This window comes from Gymnoscopelus braueri, assembly GCF_963280865.1.
Source record: "Gymnoscopelus braueri genome assembly, contig: SCAFFOLD_130, whole genome shotgun sequence".
Lineage (NCBI taxonomy): Eukaryota > Metazoa > Chordata > Actinopteri > Myctophiformes > Myctophidae > Gymnoscopelus > Gymnoscopelus braueri.
In genome coordinates this window covers 22501-47028 of record NW_027660732.1, presented here as the reverse complement: position 1 = coordinate 47028, position 24528 = coordinate 22501, and the positions used below count along the sequence as shown (strand labels likewise).

Below are 24528 nucleotides of genomic sequence, written 5' to 3'. Positions count from 1 at the left end.
ACTGAGATGAAATCTCAGTACTGTAGGGGGAAAGTAAGTTTTCCCTTTTCTCAATGTTTTGACCTTTTACATCACTGCTCTGCTTCACACAAGCATTCACATTTGAACATACATACAGTCACACACATGCCTACCTGTGGTCTATTGAGCTCAATGGCCACCTCTTGGAGATTGACTTCCAGGTCCACCTTAGGAGAGGAGAAATCTACATCCGACCTTGGATTCATCCGGAGTTTAGCGTCCGCTGTAATCGGACGAAATACTGTGGACCAACAACAAGAAAATGTAAGTGCTGTGAAGCCAAAGGATAAAGTACAATTGTAATTGTTGAAACAAATAGCCTTTATTGTCCTGAAGGAATGGGGCAAGTACCTTGAACTCATTTTGAATTGGGGTGGGATCTGAAAGTTGTAAAATTGTGACGTATGTGTGATCAAGTACAATCCTGCACAAATGTGTCTACTTTATGTGTTTAGTGGTCACATGGGTTTATGCTAAGTCAGTACTTAAGTCAGTTTATTTGCACATCATTGATTAACCAATTAATCAATGATGCCATGACTTTATAGCCAATGGGTGGTTGAGGGTGAGTAGAACTATAAGTGCTCCTCGGAGCACAGGTCTCCGCCAGGTCAACTAGGTTATTGTGGGCCAGCAATGTTCGAAATTCGGCAATTCGGAGTTGAATAACCGGGTTGCAAAAATTCTGTTCACCCAGTTAACAGTACTTGACAAGCACATCAATCACAACATGTAAGCCCAGAGGTATTAATACAACTCTTTCTGAATTGATGTGCCGATTCTAAGGACTGGTTGACAATGAGACACTCACTGAAGTCATGGTTGGTGCGTCCAGAGCTGTGGTATGGAGCCATGCTGTTCTTGAGACGTTGCTGTGGAACCAAAGAAACAGAAAGAGATGGTTAAATTTGCATCCCATTTCCTCCATTCTCCTTTTTATCATCATGTATTTCATCCTCTTTCTTTGCTGCATTTGCAAAATTTACTAGATCAATTTTAAGATGAAATCTTCAAACCCATTCATGCAAGAAGTCTGTGCCTCAGTGGCTGAAATTAAATAAATGGCTCAGTGAAATGTGCATTAATCCCAGTGTGCATAAGTGTCCTTTCAAAACTAAGCAACAAGATACAGAATAATCTGAGAAAGTGGATAAAGTGGTAAAGCGTGATCCCCGACTTGTCTAACTAGGCTTGGCCTGGTTCTAAAGACAATGAAGAGGCTGGCTTTGACCTAAACAGGCCATGGCACGTCTAACCCATGCATGCCTGACACTGTCTTCTTAGCTCACAGTAAGGTCAGAATGACTCACCAGAGCTTCATCTGGACTGTGATTAGAGTAGAGCAGGGAGTTGACATTCCAGTAGGCAAACAGGTTGTCAAGCTGCACAAGCTGCAAAGTGGAATAACACATCATTATTACTAAGTAGAGAAACAACTAACCATTGTGCAAATTGCCGTGCTGAACGTGTGTAGCATTGTATTTCAATGTCTGGTTAAAGCTTAGCACCGGGTAGTGGTAAAACTTTTATTAATCCCATTCCCCACTCTCATATATCAAGAGAGCAAGGGGCATTGGTTGAACAACTACCTTAAAGAAAAGCTTGGCATTCTTATCCAGATGGCAGGGTTTCCAGTTCTCAGCGGTCTGTGAAATCATAAGTTAACAGTGAGGAAGAACTTACACAATAGAGTATATTAACTCATTCACTGCCAGACTTATTTCTTACTGCGTTTGCCCACTGCCAGCAATTTTTTTTTTTTTACCTTTTCAACTGGTCACAGAAAATAGCCATTATCATCGCTCGTCCGACCGTTTCTAAACACACACGGTATCAGTGTGCATCGCCCATAAAAAAATAATAGAACCGCAACCACACCTTGCCTTGTAACAGCATGTTGAATATACCACCTCTCGCCAAAAATGCACGCTTTTCTTACCTTTTCAACTAGTCACAGAAAATGTATATCCATTATGATCGCTCGTCTGACCGTTTTGTAAACACACATGGTATCAGTGTGTGTCGCCCAGAGAAACAACGACCGCCCCTTGCCTTGTAACAGCATGTTGAAGATAGCATGCCTTACGAAATGCAGGGCAAAAAATGTCAACTCAAGATACAGCTGTTTTCAGGAAAACGCTAAACAGGAAGTGGACGGAGGCGGAAATCTTCGGATGACGTGATCTCCGGATCCGTGTGAGTAGAGAATGAAAATGGTCACTCAGGTGATAGAGAGCAGCGCCCCCCAACACTTGACTGCCATTGACGGAGATTTACGTGGTAAAATGTTTTTGTTCGAGACCCTCCCCCTCCCCCCAGACAGCCTTTGTTTACATCCGTGTACACACCGTGGCTTCCGTGGATCGTTATTTAATTAATACCTGGCAGAAAATGTGTTAATTGACTGATGGAATACAAGTTAATTGCTAATCATGTGTGTCAGAAAACATTAACATATTGCTGAGCTGATACACCACATTACCTGGAGGCTGAGGGTTTTCAGTGACACACCAAATGACAATGGACAGTTGGGATTGATCACCTGAAAGAAAAAGGGGGAAAGTGAAAAATGCTTTATTTTAAAGTGAAGGGTTATGATGACTAGATTGTTTTACCGTCAATGTTAAAGGTAGGGTAAGTGATTTACTTTGGTTAAAATAAGTGTTAAATAGCTCTACTCACCCAGTGCCAGCAATTTGTGTTTTATAACCTTTTCAACCGGTCACAGAAATGTTTTCAATCCACCCCCTAAAGGGTTATGTTTTCAGAACCAACGCAACCAGCCTGCAGGCACCATATCCGGCGAAAATGCTCGTATCCCCCCCCCCCGCTGTCCACAGAACATGTATATATATGATCACGTGTCAGACCGTTGGTAAACACAAAGGGGATAACTGTTCGTCGTCCAGAGAAAAGAAAATATAACCGGAGCTTTCCCTTTGTCTTTTATACCATGTGAAAACTATGATGAATTCAAGATAAAACCGGAAACAGGAAACGGTTTACGGATATTTTCACATAGGATGAGCGGAAAGCAAATGGGAAGAGAAAATGATCAAGGATGGTAGAGAGAACAGCGCGATGTTTTATTTGAATACTCACGTCATCCTCATAGCGGACATGAATGTTAGAAATCTTGACCTGTAGGTTCTTGATGACCTGAGTGACTAGCTTCTCCACAAAGGTGTCCTGCTTCTCTAGTTTAGGGTTCTCTGTCAATCACAGGGAAACATCACTTTAGAATTACACAATGCTGGTCTTCACCTTCCTAGTCTCGCAATCCAGCCTATCTCTTCCACAATCTTCAAATGTTCCAGAGACTGACATTTGAGAAGACCCCCCCCCCTACCTGTGTCATATATTTACACACTCTCTAACATAGATCTAGTTGTATAATACGCCTTTCCCCCTCCAGAAACGTTTGTGCTGTGTTGCTGTTTTATACTGTAAACCAGAAGAATAGGCATGTGATAAAAATGTACAGTCACTAAATTGATTCAGAGCAAGACATAATTATTACCTTTTTATATTATTGCCACACTGACGCACCGATGTACACGCGCGCACACGCACGCACGCACGCACGCACGCACGCACGCACGCACGCACGCACACACACACACACACACACACACACACACACACACACACACACACACACACACACACACACACACACATAAACACGTACTAACTAACTAACTAACTAATTGGTGTAGACAGGCTAACCTTGCTCGGCAGCCTTCTGCTTGGTCTCCTCTATCCTCTGCAGCTCTCTCTGGATAGCCTCTTGCAGTTGTTTCTCTTCCTTATCAGCATCATACTTTAGACCTGGAGAAGACGGGATGAATGATAGCACATATTCACCAACTCACACAGAGAGTCCAAAAACACATACACACATACAGTACATACTAGCTGAAACTCTACAAAGATGTTAAATTCAAAACATACTGTATTTGGGCCAGGGCTCATGGTCATAATAAGTACTTTGGGCGCGTTAATAACTGCAATAACTGTTAATAACTTATTTTCCTCTGACAATGATATCCTTGAAATGTGTACATGAGAGTAAAATACAAAGTTACCCTATGTGAGCAGGGATGTCCGATATTATCGACCTCCCGATATTAGCATAAAAATGTAATATCGGAAAATATAGGTCCTATCGGTTTTTGGGGAAAAAAAGGTTTTAATTTTTTTTAAATATAATTTACAGGAGTTCTTACTGTATGTTGTGTGTGATATGAAATGTGAGCTTACCATAATCACAGTAATCCTTAATCATATTCCATCATATTCAAGGGCTTTTGGAGAGAAATGAGTGACTTTCAAATTAGAGCACTGCAGAGGGCAGGTGTGTGTGTGTCTGTGTCCAGCTGATACTCGTTAATGTTAGAGGCATCAAGGCAATTATGCTTCTGCACTGTAAATAGATCAACATCTAATCTAAGATTAGTGGGACTCATTCAAAGTGACCACCAGTGAGTCCCGGGACTCACTTAATTGAAAACCTGTATTTTATTCGATATTATATTGATATTATAGCCATTTTATTTTATTAGATATCTGATGTTGTTACCTGACAATTAGTTGACTTTTGGTGAAAAGGCCCGCATATATCGGTATCGGTTGATATTGGTATCAGAAATTAGGAGTTGGACATTATCGGAATATCGGATATCGGTAAAAAAGTCAATATCAATCAATCAATCAATCAAACTTTATTACAGCCGAGGCCAATAGGGGACATACAAAACATGAAAAGTTAATATATAAAACAACTAAAAAGCACAGTAAAACACAACATTATAAAATGCACTTGTACCAATGCTTCCACATTTGGGAGCGGTATCTTACTGAGCTATGCCTTGGATTTATCATATTGATAATCACCTCATTAAGAGACCCATCAAGTCTACACTTAAAACTATAAATAAGGTTTCTCAGGAGAGCCTGAAAGGTGGTTAGACCCGAGTCACAAAAAAGCTGACTAGCACTGCCCCACCCCTAGGCTTCCTCAGGAGAATCCTGAGAGCGTCATTGTAAGCCACCTTAAGTTGCGTAAGCTCTCTTTTTTATATTTCACCCATAAAGGGGCAGTATACAAAGGAGTGCAGTATGCTCTAAACAAATTAATTTTAACCTCATCAGAGCAGAAGTGAAATTTTCTTACCAGCAAATTAGCTTGAGCATACAACATACGTCTCTGTCTGAACATGTCAGCATCATCTTCCATCTTATCATTTATGATATGCCCCAAATATTTACAACTGTTGCACACAGTAAGGGTTTGCCCAGACAAATAGAAAACAGGAAAAATAAGTTTCAGGTCCTCCTTGGTCCTGCAGATCATTACCACACTCTTTTTGGCATTGTACTTCACGTCAAACTGAACACCATAATCGGAGCAAATGTTAAGTAGCTCCTGAAACCCAGCACTACTAGGGGATACAATGGCCAAATCATCGGCATACATAAAATGATTGACCAGGGTGTTACCTATCATGCAACCAGTCCTAGCCCCTCCCAGTTGCTTTGACAGGTCGTCCATATATAGGTTAAAGAAGGCGGGGGATGAAAGCCCCCCCTGCTTAACCCCATTGCCTACACCGAAGGGAGAGGATATGCTATTCCCCCATTTCACTCTCATACTTTGTTTGGCATACCAGTAAGCCAGGATGCGTATGATGCATCCAGGCACACCCCTCTGATTAAGTTTGACAAAGAGTTTGTGATGATTAATACGGTCAAAAGCCTGAGACGCATCAATAAAACCTATCAGCATAGTAGAGCCATGTCTTCTGTATGTTTCAACAGCCTCTTTTAAGGCATATATACATAAGTCTGTACTGTGTTTAGCCTTAAAACCAAATTGGTTGTCTGTGGTGGAGATAAAAACACTTATCCTATCCAGTAGGATCCTTTCAAGTACTTTAGACAAAATGCTGGCTAGGGCAATGGGTCTATAATTAGTGTGGTTGCCCTAACAGGGCAACCAGACTATTGTTATCCTCCAGAGGCCCTAGCGGTTTATTTTCAACCGCATCTCCTCCCACAGTTTATTTTTCCCAATTTAGTGCCATATGTCAAAATGACCGGCTTCACCGGGAATCGTGTGCTTGTATTTTGCTAAGAGATTGGTTACATAGTTTAATTGATATTGATTTATTAGTGCATTAAACTTCCCCATCCACTTTCATGGGAAAATGAAAAAACTCCCATTCAAGTATTTATTTCTCAGAAACCGTAAGGGCTAGAGTTTCAAGACTTGGAGGGGTGGTTCATGATTTAGTCCAAAATTATTTAAAAAATAATTACACCAGTCGGCCTCATGGTGGCGCTATAACAGCCCACTTTACGTTTTGGCCTATAACTCTTGAACCGTAGGTCGTAAAATAAAAATCTTTTCCCCCCTAGATTCCTTGGGTCATGACGCATTTGTGTCAGGATAGATTTTCCGCCATTTTGAATTTTGTTCAAAACACACTTTTAGCTCCTCCTCCCACAAATTTTGTCCAAATTTCCTATGTCAAGAATCGGCACACATGATCTCTGGGCCCATGCGATAAACATATCCAAACGGCATTTTGATAGTCGTTACCGTTCGTCTGTAAATGGCTTCCAAAGTTAGTGGGAGGGAACCGTTTTACCAAAAATATTTTTTTCTCGGAAACCGTAAGTGCTAGAGTTAAAAGACTTTGAAGGGAGGTTCATAGTTTATTGCCAAATTATTAATAAAATAATTACACCAGTCGGCCACATGGTGGCGCTATAACAGCCCACTTTACATTTTGGCCTATAACTTTTGAACCGTAGGTCGTAGAATGAAAAAATCTTTTCCCCTGGATTCCTGGGTCATGTGGGAGGGGCCCGTTTTACCAAAAATGCCAGAAATCACGAACGAAAGGTCCAGTCAAACCCAAATTTGAATCACATGTCAATGTTGGTTTACTCAACAAATCTATTAACTATTTTGATAGTCCATACCGTTCGTCCGTAAATGGCTTCCAAAGTTAGCGGGAGGGTCCCGTTTTACAAAAAAGCCCACAAATCACGAACAAAACGTCCAGTCAATCCAAAATTTGAATCACATGTCAAGTGTGGTTTACTCAACAAATCCCCAAAATAATTTCCACTTTGATCCATAGGGGGCGCCATAAATGCTCAGAATGTAACCGTTTGATGCAAAAACCTTATTTTGGGGGGATCAATCCTCTCAAAATGAAACGCAAGTGATCTAAGGAGTTACGTGACAATGCACAGCCTCCGACGGTATTCCTCCCAGCGTATTCCTCGAGTCCCGGCGGCAGCGACCCGCGACTGGCGTCGGTGCAACCACACTCTGCAATTGCCCTGAATTGCGACGCGTCTAGTTAGCCATACTCCCAACCTTGCCCGCCTTGTCCTTAATGACAGGCACTAGGGTGACTGTGAGCATGGAATCTGGTAGGATCCCATGTGTTATCAGTCCTGTAAGGCAGATTGACAGCAGTGCTGCAACTCTAGGGCTGGCTAGCTTTAGGTGCTCAGCACTAATGTTATCTATGCCACATGCTTTTTTATCAGCTAATTGTCTAATAGCTAGATAGATCTCATTTGGGCTGAAGTGTACTCCACCCTCATCTAACTTACCTATATAATAGGGTTCACTCTTTACACAGTTGAACAGAGCAGCATAATGCTGCCTCCATAACTCAGTTATGTTTTCTGTACCTGAAACACCATCAATATTACAAGGCAGTACTGCTTTAGACCTATTTATATTTTTAACCTCTTTCCAAAAGCCATTGGCATTATTGCTTAACAGTTTCCCAGCCATAGAATCAGCTCTCATAGTTAGTGTGGTTGCCCTAACAGGGCAACCAGACTATAGTAATCCTCGCACTTTATTAGTGTGGTTGCCCTAACAGGGCAACCAGACTATAGTACTTGATGAACTTTATTCTTTCTAGATAAACAATACTTTAGACCGCATCTCCTCCCACAGTTTTTCCCCCAATGTTGTGCCATATCTCAAAATGACCGTCTTGACCTGGAATCGTGCGCTTGTATTTTGCTAAGAGATTGGTGAAATAGTTTAATTGATATTGATTTATTAGTGCATTAAATTTCCCCATCCGCTTTAATGTAAAAGTGAAAAAACTCAAATTCAAGTATTTTTTTCTCTGAAACCGTAAGAGCTAGAGTTACCAGATTTGGTGGGGAGGTTCATAATTTAGTCCGAAATTATTGAAAAAATAATTACACTAATCGGCCACATGGTGGCGCTATAACAGCGCCCTTTACGTTTTGGCCTATAACTCTTGAACCGTAGGTCGTAAAATCAAAATGTCCTTTCCCCTGGATTCCTTGGGTCACTACGCATCTCCCCATATAGGCCACGCCCATTTGCGTCTGGATAGATTTTCCGCCATTTTGAATTTTCTTCAAAACACACTTTTTGCTCCTTTTCCTACAAATTTTGTCCAAATCTCACACAAATCGGTACAGGTCATCTATGGACCCATGCGATAAATCTATCCAAACGGCATTTTGATAGTCCTTACCGTTCGTCCGTAATTGGCTTCCAAAGTTAGCGGGAGGAGCCCGTTTTACCAAAAATGCCAAAAATCACGAACGAAACGTCCAATCGATCCCAAATTTGAATCACATGTCGAGGGTGGTTTACTCAAAGAATCCCCAAAAGCATTTCCACTTTGACCCATAGGGGGCGCCACAACTGTGCAAAACGTAACCGTTTGATGCAAAAACATGATTTTTGGGGGGATCACTCCTCTCAAATTGAAAAGCAGGTGATCTCAGGAGTGACATGACATGACGATGTCATTGGCCCGCTACATCTGTGGGAGGGGCTTATTTATTTTAGTGGGAGGGGCCTATTTCTTCAAATCAAAACGCCATGTATCACGAACAGAGGATCCAATCAGCACCAAATTCGAATGGTACGTCACGCGACCTCCGACGGTATTCCTCCAAGCATATTCCTCAAGTCCGGGCGGCGGCAACCTGTGACCGGCGACGGCGCAACCACACTTTGCAATTTCCCATAATTGCGACGCGTCTAGTTAGTGTGGTTGCCCGAATGGGCAACCAGACTATTGTTATAGATAAAGTTTCGATGTAGATAAACAATACTTTAGACCGCATCTCCTCCCACAGTTTATTTTTCCCAATTTAGTGCCATATGTCAAAATGACCGGCCTCAACGGGAATCGTGTGCTATCATTTTGCTAAGAGATTGGTTACATAGTTTAATTTATATTTATTTATTAGTGCATTAAATTTCCCCATCCACTTTAATGGGAATTGCAAAAACTCCCATTCAAGTATTTTTTTCTCAGAAACCGTAAGGGCTAGAGTTACAAGACTTGGAGGGGAGGTTAATAGTTTATTGCAAAATTATTAATAAAAGAATTACACTAATCGGCCACATGGTGGCGCTATAACAGCGCCCTTTACCTTTTGGCCTATAACTCTTGAACCGTAGGTCGTAAAATCAAAATGTCTTTTTCCCTGGATTCCTTGGGTCACTACGCATCTCCCCATATAGGCCACGCCCATTTGCGTCAGGATAGATTTTCCGCCATTTTGAATTTTCTTCAAAACACACTTTTAGCTCCTCCTCCCATATATTTTGTCCAAATTTAACAAAAATCGGTACACATGATCTCTGGGCCCATGCGATAAACATATCCAAACGGCATTTTGATAGTCCTTACCGTTCGTCCGTAAATGGCTTCCAAAGTTAGTGGGAGGGGCCCGTTTTACCAAAAATGCTACAAATCACGAACGAAACGTCCGGTCAATCCCAAATTTGAATCACATGTCGAGGGTGGTTTACTCAACAAATCCCCCAAAGCATTTCCACTTTGATCGATATGGGGCGCCACAAATGCTCAAAATGTAACCGTTTGATGCAAAAACCTTATTTTGGGGGGGATCAATCCTCTCAAAATGAAACGCAAGTGATCTCAGGAGTTACGTGACAATGTAATTGGCACAGCTTCCGACGGTATTCCTCCCAGCGTATTCCTCGAGTCCCGGCGGCAGCGACCCGCGACTAGCGTCGGTGCAACCACACTCTGCAATTGCCCTGAATTGCGACGCGTCTAGTTATTCATACTGGAGATAAACTTTAGTTTAGACCGTCTCTCCTCCCACAGTTTATTTTTCCCAATTTAGTGCTATATGTCAAAATGACCGGCTTCACCGGGAATCGTGCGCTTGTATTTTGCTAAGAGATTGGTTGCATAGTTTTATTGATATTGATTTATTAGTGCATTAAATTTCCCCATCCACTTCAATGAAAAAGTGAAAAAACTCAAATTCAAGTATTTTTTTCTCAGAAACCGTAAAAGGTAGAGTTACCAGATTTGGAGGGTAGGTTTATAATTTAGTCCAAAATTATTGAAAAAATTATTACACTAATCGGCCACATGGTGGCGCTATAACAGCCCCCTTTACGTTTTGGCCTATAACTCTTGAACCGTAGGTCGTAAAATGAAGATTTATTTTTCCCTAGATTCCTTGGGTCAAGACGCAACTCCCCATATAGGCCACGCCCATTTGCGTTAGGATAGATTTTCAGCCATTTTGAATTTTCTTCAAAACACACTTTTAGCTTCTCCTCCCATATATTTTGTCCAAATTTCACAAAAATCGGTACACATGATCTCTGGGCCCATGCGATAATCTGGACCGAAACAGAATTTTGATAGTCCATACCGTTCGTCCGTAAATGGCTTCCAAAGTTAGCGGAAGGGGCCCGTTTTACAAAAAAGGCCACAAATCACGAACGAAACGTCCAGTCAATCCCAAATTTGAATCACATGTCAAGTGTGGTTTACTCAACAAATCCCTAAAATAATTTCCACTTTGATCCATAGGGGGCGCCACAAATGCTCAAAATGTAACCGTTTGATGCAAAAACCTTATTTTGGGGGGATCAATCCTTTCAAAATGAAACGCAAGTGATCTCAGGAGTTACGTGACAATGTAATTGGCACAGCCTCCGACGGTATTCCTCCCAGCGTATTCCTCGAGTCCCGGCGGCAGCGACCCGCGACTAGCGTCGGTGCAACCACACTCTGCAATTGCCCTGAATTGCGACGCGTCTAGTTTGCTCATGCTTTCCCACAAAACGCACTGCCTGCTTATACCTGGCATTAGTTAACTTTTTATACATAAGTTCATATCGAACATCCCTACCTGAGCTATAAAGGTTTACATAATATGCTCTTTGACATGAGTAAAACTGTATACTAACTGCACTTAGTCTATTCCAAATTATATCAAATTATATCAAATTATAAATAGGTCAAAAGCGTGTACTTCTGTGTTTACCACCTACTTTGCTGGAGCAATGCGTATTGCTATGGATACCATATCCAATGCATCTTCATATTCAACACGTCACAGGCCCCATGAATCAACTACTTTCTCTTCCGTGTTGGACACAGAAGCACAGTGTTGTTGTTGTTGTTATTACACTACTACTAGATGTAAACACAACTGTAGGCTACTTAACAGTTTTAAGCCATATAAAATGATCTCACTGGCTGTGGGGACTATGAGCAGATAGACATCATCCAGTGTGGCCTCCACAGTAGATGTGGTGAAGATGTCTTTCCATGAGATCTTCAGCTCTAGCTGTCCTATTGAGACAAACACACATAGTCCATGAGCCAGAGCCCTAAAATTGAGCAATGATTATCGAAAGAGTGGGCAAAACCATACCTATATTAAATTGGTTATAGGGTCAATATAAGTAACATAATATGGTAACCTTTCCACAGGAGCAGCTTTTTCATATTTATCACACATTTTGTTATTTTCCCCATACGTACATGACGGGTGAAAAAAATAAAAAAATAAAAAAAATAGTTATCATACTGAAACTTCCTCAGTTGATTACTTACATGAAGACAATGATTTATCGTACTACAAGTTTTCTGAAATTGTATATTTAAATATGCAAATTAGGAATTAGGAAAATATGCCCGAATTTGCATAACTTTCCAGAATCAACATTGGAACATTGGACAAAGCCAGAGTCAACATTCTTATTTCATTTTGTTAAGGTAGGGTAAGTGATAGTTTTGGGTTAAAACAAAAAGTATTTTGTTAAAAGGTTAAAGCACTATATTCTGATAGTAATCATTGCTATAGAGTGTTTGTTCAGTAACAGGAGTCTCCCCGTCTCTCCAGCTCTTTAATAAACAGAAAATACATTTTCCGGTAGGTGTCAAAATCTCAGCCAATCAGGAGAAAGTACCAATTTTTAAGCTTCATTTTTATAGTGTTCCAGTTCCAATTTTGCCTGCTCATTTCTTAGTGTAATCACTTTCACTTGTTTAATCTATATCCTGATTGAGTTCACTATCCTGACTGGATAAAATTGGAAATGAAACTGAAACTGAAGCGAAAATGCATTTTCTGTTTTATAAAGAGCTGGAGAGACAAGGAGACTCCTTTTACTGAACAAACACTCTATAGCAATGAGTACTATCAGAATATAGAGCTATGTAACACTTATTTCAACCAAAGAAAATCACTTACCCTACCTTTAAGATGTTGGAGTCAAAGGTTTTTAACGAGGGAATATTCAATATCTGGCTAAATTTTGGGGCTCTGGCTCATGGACTAAATGCCTAATTTGCATATTTAAATATACAATTTCAAAAAACTTGAAAAACTATAAATCATTGTCTTCATGTAAGTAATCAACTGGGGAAGTTTCATTATGATAACTATTTTTTAAATGTTGTAATTTTTTCACCTGTCATGTACGTATGGGGAAAATAACAAAATGTGTGATAAATATGAAAAAGCTGCTCCTGTGGAAAGGTCATCATATATTTATTTACTTATATTGACCCTATAAACAATTTAATATAGGTATGGTTTTGCCCACTCTTTCAATAATGAAATCTTGTCTGGCTCATGGACTAACAGTCAAGGCATGCTGTGGTAAAAGCAAAGTGCAGCAAAGTGCTATACCAGAAACTCACCTATGTGTCCCGCTCTAACTTTAAAAGGAATGTCAAGTTGACTCTGAAACAAGAAGAAAAACAAAATTTGACAAATGAATTTGTAAAAGTGTATACATTATTCTACTATTAATCCATGATATATACGATTTGAAATCTATTATTGATAGACCTAGATTGTTAAGCAAACAGTAAATCATTCATTTTAACTTACCAAGACATTTTCCTTGATTTCAAGATTTCTGAGAACAGCATTACCTGAGGTACAGGAAGCATTTGTTTAGGGTATTTTCACAAATAGCTTCAAGGAAAATAGATCAGTGCTGTCAAGAGTCTGGCTGGTTATAACAGTATAATATAAGGTTTCAAATGCTCTATCAGATGACAAAGAATTGATTGTGCATTCAATCAAACGGCTACTGTAGCTACAAACACAAATTCACATGCATTTCCCTCTCTCACTCCATTCTGTATGCACGGTCTAACAAACCCAACAACTAAAATAGGGAAAAAGACCTGGGTCCTATTTAAGGCCATACTGGCTAAACCCACTATTTGAGGATTTAGGAGTGCGCAAGGGGCGTTCCCGTGCAAAAGTTGCTATTTTGGGACACCTGCCTTATCCGCAAAACACCTGCACTACCTGTTACATTATGCATAGGTGTGGTTTGGACGTTACAATAATAAAACCAATCACCGTGCCAGATGCCATTGCCTTTAAAGGGGTAGTTCACCCCCCAAATAACTTTTTTTCTATTGATTACTCACCCCATGGAGCCTTGAATTCATGGATATTTATTTGTTTTTGTCGCATTCCTTCCTTTATTATTTGATTATAATAAATTTAGCCCCATTGATTCCGGTAGGAGACACAAATGCATTTGTGTCTCCTACCGGAATCAATGGGGACACATTTATTATAATCAAATTATTGGCTTAGGAATGTGACAAAAACAAAAAAATATCTATGAATTCAAGGCTCCAGATGGTCAGTAATCAATAGAAAAAAAGTTATTTTGGGGGTGAACTACCCCTTTAAGAGAAGACTGTGCAAGCCATTATCCCCTCTCCCTCTCTGCCAGTGTTGCCAGGTCTGCTTATTATAAGCCCCGTTGGGCTTGTTTTTCTGTAAAGTTGCTTGTAAAATAATGGTAGTTGCGGGTTGCGGTTGTAAGCTTGTAAATTGGCTATTTTAAAATATCCAACAAAAATATGCACATTGTTTAATGGCCGACATATAGCCTATAGGTTTGAAGTACTCATGTGGCTATAGTCGCTTCTTTTGGGCTTGTTTCATAGACTATTATAGAAATATTATATTCCAGTCAGGTGAAGTTTAGACCATTTATTAGGAAGATTTCAGCAGAGCAAACAGCATACACAGATCAGTATAACCAGGCCTCCTGGCCTGACCAACAGCCCCTCGGGGCAGAAGCTGTCACAGTCTCAGACTGTGCCCGTCTAGGTGTTGTATTTCTATGTTGTGTTCTAGTCGTTCTGGTTTTGATTGATTGATTGATTGAAATTTTTATTAGGCAAAAGAATGTAAAACAACACAGTTACATTTATAATGCTTTTGTCTAAAAGGTCCGGCCAAAAAAGTCCTTGCGGACTTGTTTCCGTTGGGGTCCTTGAGTTAATTTCATAGTCATATATAGTAGCAACCAAACAGTTCAAATATCAACATGAAAATACAGATAATACAGAAAAAATACCACTATGTACAAAAAAAGCATTTAAAAAATATATGTACAAAAAAGGGGGGGGGGGAAGCATGGAAAAATAAAAATTATATACAAAAAAAGCATGAGGAAATACAAAATATGTACAAAAAGAGGAGGGGGGTGGGGTCGTCTGTCTACAGGGAAACTGGTACTAGCTCCTCTTTCGGCCTCCAGAAAGATGGGTTTTTAGGGCTGTTTTGAATGAGCCCAGGGAACTGCATTTTTTGAGGGATGGGGTTAGACTATTCCATTCCTTGGTGGCTGTGCTATAGAAGGAGAATTTGCCCATGTTTGTTTTATGGGAGGGTGGTACCAGATTGTTGTTTACGCTCCCTCTAGTTTCGTGGCTGTGGGTGTCACTAACTTTTCCGAGGTATTTATACAGATATTCGGGTATAGGGGGCATATCGGGCAAATCTGCATTTACAATTTTGAAGACCAGACCCATTTTTAGTTGTTTAACCCTGTCTTCCACCCTGAGCCAGCCTAGGCTGGCAAAGTGAGTGGGAGAGAGGTGGGTCATGGGCCCCAGTCCGAGAAGTAGTCGGATCAGTTTGTTTTGGGAGGTTTGAAGCTTAGTCTGCAGTGACACTGAGGTGTTGGAGTACCAAGAGGAGCTAGCATAGTCAAAAAGGGGCTGTATCAGGGCCCCTGAGAGGGTCCTGAGGGCCTGAGGGTTGACAAAAGAGGAAACTCTGCCCATAAATCTGGTTCTCTGGTTTACTCCTTTGACCACCTTTGTTGCCATGCTTTCACCTGTCAGGTATTTGTCAAGAATACATCCCAAATAGGTAATCTCTTCTTTGCTAGTGATGATTGTGTCATCGACTTTGACCTTGAAGTCATTTACCTTCATTTTACTGAGGGAATGTCTGGTCCCAAATAGGATGGATTCAGTTTTCCCAAGGTGTAGAGACAGTTTGTTATCGGTCAGCCAGGTACGGATTTCAGAGCTGAGAGCTTCCTCAACTTGCAACTTGTCCTCACCCGAGATCAGGAGTGCCGAGTCATCAGCGAACAGGAACAGTTTGCAGTTACAGGCAGCATTCATGTCGTTAATGTATAGAAGGAACAGTAACGGCCCTAGAATGCTGCCTTGAGGAACCCCGCAGCTCACCGGGAGGGATGAGGACATGGTTCCGTTGATGTCAACCACTTGTTCTCTACCCTCCAGGTAAGATCTCATCCAATTTAGTGATGTGCAATCAAAACCAATCGCCCTCAGCTTATCAAGTAGAATTGCGTGGTTTACAGTGTCAAACGCCTTTTGGAGGTCCAGCATGACCATGCCACAGTATTTGCCCGAGTCTACCTCACGTTTGATGTAGTCGGTCAAATATAGTAGGCATGTGTCAGTGGAGTGGGATGTTCTGAAGCCTGATTGGAATTCAAACAGCAGTTTACGCTCGCTGAGGTAGCTGTTGATTTGTTCTTGGATTGATCGCTCTATAACCTTTGAGATGGAACAAAGGATGGAAACAGGCCTATAGTTGCCAGGGTCTAGTTTGCTTCCTTTTTTAAATAGAGGGATTACTCTTGCCAACTTGAATTCTTGTGGGACGTGACACTGACTGATGGATAAGTTTGTAATGTGGGCTACTATGGGAGCAATGGAGACCGCTGCGTCTCTGAGGAATCTGGTGGGGATGTTGTCAAGGCCGGTGGCCTTGTTTGGCTGTAGGGCGAGGAGTTTGTTTTGCACATCCTCAGTCAATACAGGTTTGAAAAAAAAGGAATCTTTTTTAGCCCCTAGTTTCTCATAGTGAGCTTGAATGTGGTCGGGGCCGTACAGACCTGAATGCTGAGGGAGTTTGCTTACCAACTGGGTTGCAACTGTGGTGAAGAAACTGTTAAAACAGTCCGCTACCAATTGCTTGTCGGTAGTGAGTGAGCCACTTGAAATAATGCAAATGTTTGTAGATTTAGTCTGAATTTTCCCGTTGCAGCCTAATTGTTTTAGTGCCTCCCACAGTTTTTGTGGGTGGCTTTTGTTTGCCTCTATGTTCTCATTTAAGAAATTCTTTTTGGCATTTCTGATCAATTTAGTAACTACATTTCGTAGATTTCTGCACTTTTCAAGTAGCTGCTCACTTTTGTTTTTCCTGAGCTCAGAGTAGCTTTTGTTCCTGAGTTTGATGGCATTCAAAATGTCACCCTTCATCCAAGGTTCTGTGCTAGCTTTGACCCTCACCACCTTTGTGGGTGCGATGTTATCAAGTACACACAAAAAAGCTTTTTTGAAACAGGACCAGGACTCCTCCACAGAGGTGCAATTTAGGACATGGGACCAGTCCATCTTTCCAAGAGCTGTTGTTAGAAGATCACTTGAGTAGTGTTTCATAGACCTGCAGCTGATTGTCCTGTGACAATAAGCTCCAGGTCCGTGAATCTTCCGAGTGCAGAAAATGATATTGTGATCACTTAAACTACACTCAATCACTCCACTCTTGGAAATTCTGGATTGGTCCGTTGTCAACACTAGGTCTATGATTGATTGAGAAGCAATGCCTACCCTTGTAAAATGCTTTATCAGCTGGGTAAAGCTGTGCAGGTCACAGAACTTTCTGAGGGACTTAAAGGTAGCTGCGTCTTTCTTCAGAACACAGGTGTTAAAATCACCAATTAGAACCGTCTCAGAGTTTCCTAAACCCGCCACATGATCCTCAATCAATTCATAAAAAGCATTTTGATCTGGGGGTCTGTAGATGGCGCCAATTATCAGTGGTTTTGCATGTGGGTATAAAATTTTGACCCAGACCGATTCAGTGGGGTTGTTATCCATATCTGGGATCACATCGTAAATAATGTCTGATCTCACATAGATGCAAATGTAGAACATAGGTTCTATGTTGTCTTCTCCAGCTGTATCTCATGTGTAATCAGCCCTCATGTGTATATTAGTCTTGTTCCCCAGTCAGTGCTTGTCGGATCATTGTTTGTGTCACATCCTCTGTCTGTATGTTAGTCTGTAATAAAATCCCAATCTTGGGTTTGAACACTACTCTGCCTGGCTGTCTGCATTTGGGTCCTCACCACACCACCAGATCGTGACAGAATGATCCGACCAGACTGGACCCAGCGGACAGCACCACACACCTTGGCCTTCCTCTGACCTGGAGACCCCTACCTACCCTCCTGCCCTGCCGACCAGCATGTGCCCTCTGCCCCGCGGCGAGCGTCCAAATGATGACCCGCGCCAGAGCCCTTGCTGGCCACTTAAAGATGCTCTCTGCTCCACTGTGCCAGAGCCTTTACTACCCATCCACCCTGATGTGGAGATGTCCTCTCCTACCCTGACGTTCAGCTTGTGCCCTCTGCTCCGCGTCGATGCGTCTGGAAGATGTTCCGCGCCAGAGCCCTGGCTAACCGTCTTCCCTGATGTCCTCCCTGATTGACCAGCATGTGCCCTCTGCTCCACGTTGAGCGTCTTCACGATGAGCCGTGCGAGAGCCCTTGCTGGCCACTTCCTCCCTGTCTCTGTCCCGGCTCCTCGCCTGCCGTCCGGGCCTCTCCGGCCGCCTTCCGGCTGGTTCCCGGCGGCCGTCCTGCCTCGAGCTCCTCTTCTCTGCCCCGGTTCCTCGCCTGCCATTCCGGACTTCCCCTGCCGCTGTCCGGCCGGACCCGGGTGGCCATCCCGGCCTCGACCCGCGCCTCTTCTTCCTGCCCTGCCTGCGCCCTCTGCGCCGAAGCCCTCAGCGCAGAGCCCTGGCAGCGCTCCGCCCACCCCCCCCCCCCCCCCCCCCCGGTCCTGTCTCTGCCCTCTCCCCCCCGGAGGTTCTGGCCCGCTTCTCTGCCCCCCCCCATTTCGGTTCTGGGACGCCTGGAAGTCGTCCCGTGGGGGGGAGGTACTGTCACAGTCTCAGACTGTGCCCGTCTAGGTGTTGTATTTCTATGTTGTGTTCTCGTTGTTCTGGTTCTATGTTGTCTTCTCCAGCTGTATCTCATGTGTAATCAGCCCTCATGTGTATATTAGTCTTGTTCCCCAGTCAGTGCTTGTCGGATCATTGTTTGTGTCACATCCTCTGTCTGTATGTTAGTCTGTAATAAAATCCCAATCTTGGGTTTGAACACTACTCTGCCTGGCAGTCTGCATTTGGGTCCTCACCACACCACCAGATCGTGACAGAAGCCTCTTGAGCACCCGTCTCAGATCGTTCTTATAGTGTCCACTTTACCAGTGATGCTGTCTTTGAATGGTCATATTCTATGTACAGACATGTTACACTTATAGACAACATCAATGGTATTGCTGAACCAGCTAGAAAGAGAATAGTGTGTAAATAGACAGTGGAACAGTTGTTGCTTAAAGGACGACTTCACCGATTTTCAACCTATCTTCATATAATTGGTCCTCACTAATACTCATGATAAAATGGTAAAATAATAATCTACTTGGTCTGTGTCTCATAGGAGGGCTGTGGACAGTCCAGAAACCCGTCTACCAGTGACACCAGCATGATTTTTTTTTTCCAACAAGATTTCACATTTTTTATTTAGATTTGTATTAACACGAGAACAATGGCTTCTTTTATTGCATTGCAACTTTCCAGGAATAGAAAGCCTGCAGTTTCTATTAGCTTGGATTCCCCATTGATGATGTCACTGGTAGACGGGACTCTGAACTGTCCACAGCCCTCCTCTGAAACACAGACCGAGTAGAAAGAAATTGTACCATTTTATCATGAGTATTAGTGAGGACCAATTATATGAAGATAGGTTGAAAATCGGTGAAGTCGTCCTTTAATGCCAGCAACAGGAGCTGTGAAAAGACCCCTGCTGTGAGTTTAAACCCCTTTGGTTCAAATACAGTTAGATAGTACAGAAACAATTTTAGAACAGGTTGGCATTCTAAAAGACCTGGTTGCTTATTCCTCTCGCAAATTCTGGCAACACACTGCTCATGTTCCGACATGAACTCGCGCACTGGGGCGCTTTAACATTGGACACCATATACCCGAAGTTTACTTCATAGGCTCTAGCCTTTGATTGCCTTTCAATAAAACCATATTTGATAGACTACATGTTCCTGATTAGAGAGAATGTTATATTATTGTAATCAGTTCATTATTTCCTGCGTAATCGATGAATAAAACTGAAATGTGTAATTTGGAGAGCATTGCATTGCGCGACGCACAAATTGTCTTCTTTGAATAGACAATCATCTTATATAAACACAATTGACACAAGGAATTGACACTCTCACTTCTGCTGATTACAGGGAAATTAGAATCACAGAGATTTGTTGAGAATTAGGAGAGAGAGGGAGCCTTTGAATGTTGTGCCGTTGTGCGCCCCGGCCGACTCCCGACATGTCCATTGCAGGCGCGCTCTACCAAACGAATTTGGCATTGCGGGTGGTTTTAGAACCCGCTATGTGCTTTCCCAAACATGTACAGTATGGGCAAAATAGCAATTTTGGGAATAATGCAACAACACGATAAAGCAATTTACACGGGTATGCCCTGCTTCCCAGACAATCATAGAACTAATTTTGACATCGGACCAGTCCAGAATCACAAAGAGTGGTGTCATCGAGTGCAACTTGAGTGATCATAATATCATCTTCTGCACTCGTAAAATTCGCAGATCTGTAGTTTATAGTCACAGCACAATCAGCTGCAGATGAAGCACTACTCTAGCGAAGCTCTAACAACAAAATGGACTGGTCCTATGTTCTAAATTGCACCTCGGCTGAGGAGACCTGGTCATGCTTCAAATCTGCATTTTGTCTGTACTTGATAGCATAGCGCCCACAAAAGTGGTGAGGGTCAAAGCACGTACTGAACCGTGGATGAAGGGGGACATTTTGAATGCCATAAAACTCAGAGAAACAAAAGTTACTCGAGTAAAGGAAAAACAAAAATGAGCAACTACTTGAAAAAAGCAGAAAACTACGTAACGTAGTTAACAAGATGATCATAAATGCCAAAAATAATTTCTCAAATGAGAACATTGAGGCAAACAAAAACCTCCCACAAAAACTGTGGGAGGCACTAAAACAATTAGGCTGCAACAACAAACTTCAAACCAAATCTACAAACATTATTTCAAGTGGCTCGCTCATTACCGACAAACTGCTTGTGGCTAACTGTTTTTTCACCACCATTGCCACCCTGTAGGTAAGCAAACTCCCCCAGCATTTAGGTCTGTATGGCTCCAATCTGGGAACCCATCGCCAACTGAAAATGAAAAACAGCGCCCTCTGCTGTTTGTTCTATGTCTGTTGGCTCTGGGCGGAAGAAAATGTAACGCCAGAGCGCAAGGAAACCGGTGTTTGTTGTATGCCTTCAGCGCATCACTTCCGGTTGGTGCGACTATGTTTTCATTCCCACTAACAATATTCCTACACGGAACACTAACACCACTTCTCCCAGAGAACATGGATCGTATTGGTTATAAGCCCACTTGTTTCTATGATGAAAGAGTAAGTTAAAATGTGAATATCTTTCCGTGGTTTTGTCTGCTCCGCGGACGCTATTGTTAAATTAGTTTCGGTTTGTTTCGAGGGGGGAAGGATCGACGGACACGTGAATCCCGCCCACTACATTTGATTGGGTAAAGCGCGGCCTGCTTCCTGATCTGAAGGCACGCCCATGCGCACACGTTATGACGAACCTCCCCGACAGATTCCAACGCAGTGCAGAAACTGTTCTTGAGAGATTAGTATGGCTCTGACCACATCCAAGCTCACTACTCGCTACTACTACAAAAGGCTCCGTTTTGATATTGGCATTATTACGGGGCCAGAGCTCAGCTCTGGACCTGTCTTAATGTTCCCCTCTTTTTTCTTCTGCCACTTTTCGCAGTTCTGGCTGAACCGTGCATACGCTTTTTACGAAACTTGGCCATATGGTAGATGGTCATGAAAAACTATCAAAAAATAAGTTCAAAGTCGATGACAAAGTAATCTCTAGCAAAGAGATTACCTATTTGGGCTGTATTCTTGACAAATACCTGGTGAAAGCATGGCAACAAAGGTGATCAAAAGAGTAAATCAGAGAACCAGATTTTTGGGCAGAATTTCCTCTTTTGTCAACAAATGTGCTCTCAGGACTCTTTCAAGAGCCCTCATACAGCCCCTTTTTGACTATGCTTGCAGTTCCTGGTACTCCAACATCTCAATGTCACTAAAGACTAAGCTTCAAACCTCCCAAAACAAACTAATTCGACTGCTTCTCGGCCTGGGGCCCATGACCCACCTTTTTCCCACACATTTTGCTACCCTAGGATGGATCAGGGTAGAAGACAGGGTTAAACAACAAAAAATGGGATTGGTCTTCAAAATAGTCAATGCGACTTTGCCCTCAATTCCACATTTTTGTTTTGCATTGCAGGAGAACAAATTCAGACCCTTGTTTGTGCCAAATCTGGGCTGGACGTGATCAGTGGAGCTACCTCTGATGTTGGGATTGTGGACTTCATTTACGTTTTTGAAGTACTTTGACAGGTACATGGGTATCTTTAATTATGGTGTATCTTGTAGAGCAGGCCCATTGAAAGTTGCTGTACTCTGTCCTCTACCCTGAGCCATCCGACCCTAGCAAAGTGAGCAGGGGTTAGATGAGTTGTAGGTGTAAGGCCAAGGAGTAGCCTTACGAGTTTGTTTTGGGATGTCTGGAGCCTTGTTTTTAAGGCCTTTGTGGTGTTGTGGTACCATGAGGTGCATGCATAGTCAAAGTGACCTTGAATGAGGGCCCCTGTTAGAATCCTCAACGTATTCTTACTGACTAGAGAGGAAATCCTATACAAAAAATGTGTTCTTTCGTTTTTGATGACTCTTATTGACATTTTATCACCGGAAAGGTTTGCCTCTAAGATGGAACCTGGGTAGGTAACTTCCTCTTTTCTTGTGATAACATTATCATCCACTTCTGCGAACAGGAACAGGTTGCAGTCACAAGCTGATGTCATGTCGTTTACATATTAGGAACGGTAAAGGTCCTAGTATGCTTCCTTGCGGAACGCCACAGCTCACTATGAGGGGGGGGGGGGGGACAGGGTTCCGTTCACCTCCACCACCTGTTCCCTCCCCTCCAGATAGGATCGCATCCAGCTCACCAATCTACTATCAAAACCAATTGCTTTTAGCTTACCAATCAAAATAGAGTGATTAACGGTGTCAAAAGCCTTTTGGAGGTCCAGCATGACCATGGCGCAGTATTTACCCTGGTCCACCTCTTGTTTGATGTGGTCGGTCAAATAGAGAAGGCATGTGTCAGTGGAGTGGGATTGTCTGAAGCCAGATTGGAATTTGTAAATTAGTTTTTTTTCAGCAAGATACTTTTCAACCTGTTCATAAACTATTTTTCCATGACTTTAGAGATGGCACTTGCAGAAGGGGGGGGGGGGGGGGGTTTGGTGTTTGAGCACCTGCCCTTTTGCCTCAAAGTGCCCTTTTCCGAAAAGACAAAAACAAAATTATTAAAACAATAATATTTGTTATTGATTCTTTATGGCTTATCAAGACGAACATTTGACAAATAATTATAATTTCACTATCATAATTATTATTTGTAATTATAATTTAAATGAACTGACTGCCATCAGCCAGCTTTAGTCTCACTTTTCACCTGATGCAGTGATGTCAAGTGCCCTCCCACCCAGGGGTCATCAACATGTCCGTACACGGACAAACATGTCCATGCCAAGACACGTCGCCTTTAAGACCAACGCTGAGAATATTCACTCTAAGTGCCAACATCGACTGTTCTTCCTGAGGAAGATGAGGAAGCTACAGGTCCGACCATCAATCCTGCAGGTTTTCTACAAGTCCTTTGTGGAATCCATAATGACTTTCAACATCACATCATGGTTTGGTGTGATGCGTGTCATCAACCGGAAACCACTCGACAGGGTTGTTAAGATCAGTGGTAAGATCATCGGGAAGAACTAGGAGTCACTCAGCAGCATCCACAAGAAACGGACAGTAAAGAAGGCCTCTCAAATAGTTGAAGACAACACACACCCCCTTCACATCCATTACAGACTGATGCCCTCAGGCCGCCGTTACAGAGCTGCGACACTTACCAAAAGGGGCTCAGATAGCTTTGTACCTACATCCATCAGACTGCTGAACACCTAGGTCTGGTGCCCCCCCCCACCCCCCACAACGTAATTATTTTAGCTTTTAAGTAGCAGTTTTTAATGTGCTTTTATAGTGACCTGGGTATATATGTATTGTGATGTTATGCATGTTGTGTTTTAACCACAAACCACAAACGAAGTTCCGAAAGGAAAATAACGTTGTTTGAAGTTGAAGTTGAAGATGTCTATGTCCGTGGCACATTTCTTTTTTTTCTTCTAAATATAGCCTATATATTTTCTTAATTATAATGTAGAAACATATAAAAATGCGTTTGAATAACTTTGGTGACTTGTAAAGTAACATGCTCATTACATCTGTTGCAGGAGGCCTATTGCACATGGTACTTGTACACACAATTGCATCAGGTGAAGACAACAAGACTAAAAGAAATGCTGAATGCTAAAAGAAATGATTGCTAATAGCTGCCTCAATTCTGTGAAAATAGCTAAATGTGCTTTAAAGAAGAGTAATATTACCAGAATCACAGAGGCCTAGCCATAAATATATAATAATGGACTCCTGGTGTGCCATATTGTCTACTCTATTCCACAGCGCTACACATTTTAAAACAAGCCATCACAATCAAATAAATAAATACAATATTATTTGGGGGGAAAGCCGATCTACAAGCTCACAACACAGCATGTTGAAAGCTTGTAGATCAGTAACTGTCTTTTCTTTTTAGCCTATAATGACCTGCCCAAAA

At 42.1% G+C, this 24528-nt stretch overlaps 1 protein-coding gene across 1 annotated transcript in view; it reads right to left on the bottom strand.

Moving 5' to 3' along the window:
• LOC308081261 (intermembrane lipid transfer protein VPS13A-like) overlaps nt 1-24528 on the bottom strand; it is a 167121-nt gene that overhangs the window by 121111 nt on the left and 21482 nt on the right. The window contains exons 2-11 of the mRNA XM_080457648.1: nt 13228-13271; nt 13035-13077; nt 11580-11678; nt 3751-3852; nt 3124-3233; nt 2504-2563; nt 1611-1667; nt 1332-1412; nt 833-893; nt 135-262 (exon numbers count right to left, since the gene is read on the bottom strand). Of these exons, the coding sequence (XP_080313774.1) occupies nt 135-262; nt 833-893; nt 1332-1412; nt 1611-1667; nt 2504-2563; nt 3124-3233; nt 3751-3852; nt 11580-11678; nt 13035-13077; nt 13228-13271 (785 nt within the window). The remainder of the gene's footprint in view (nt 1-134; nt 263-832; nt 894-1331; nt 1413-1610; nt 1668-2503; nt 2564-3123; nt 3234-3750; nt 3853-11579; nt 11679-13034; nt 13078-13227; nt 13272-24528) is intronic.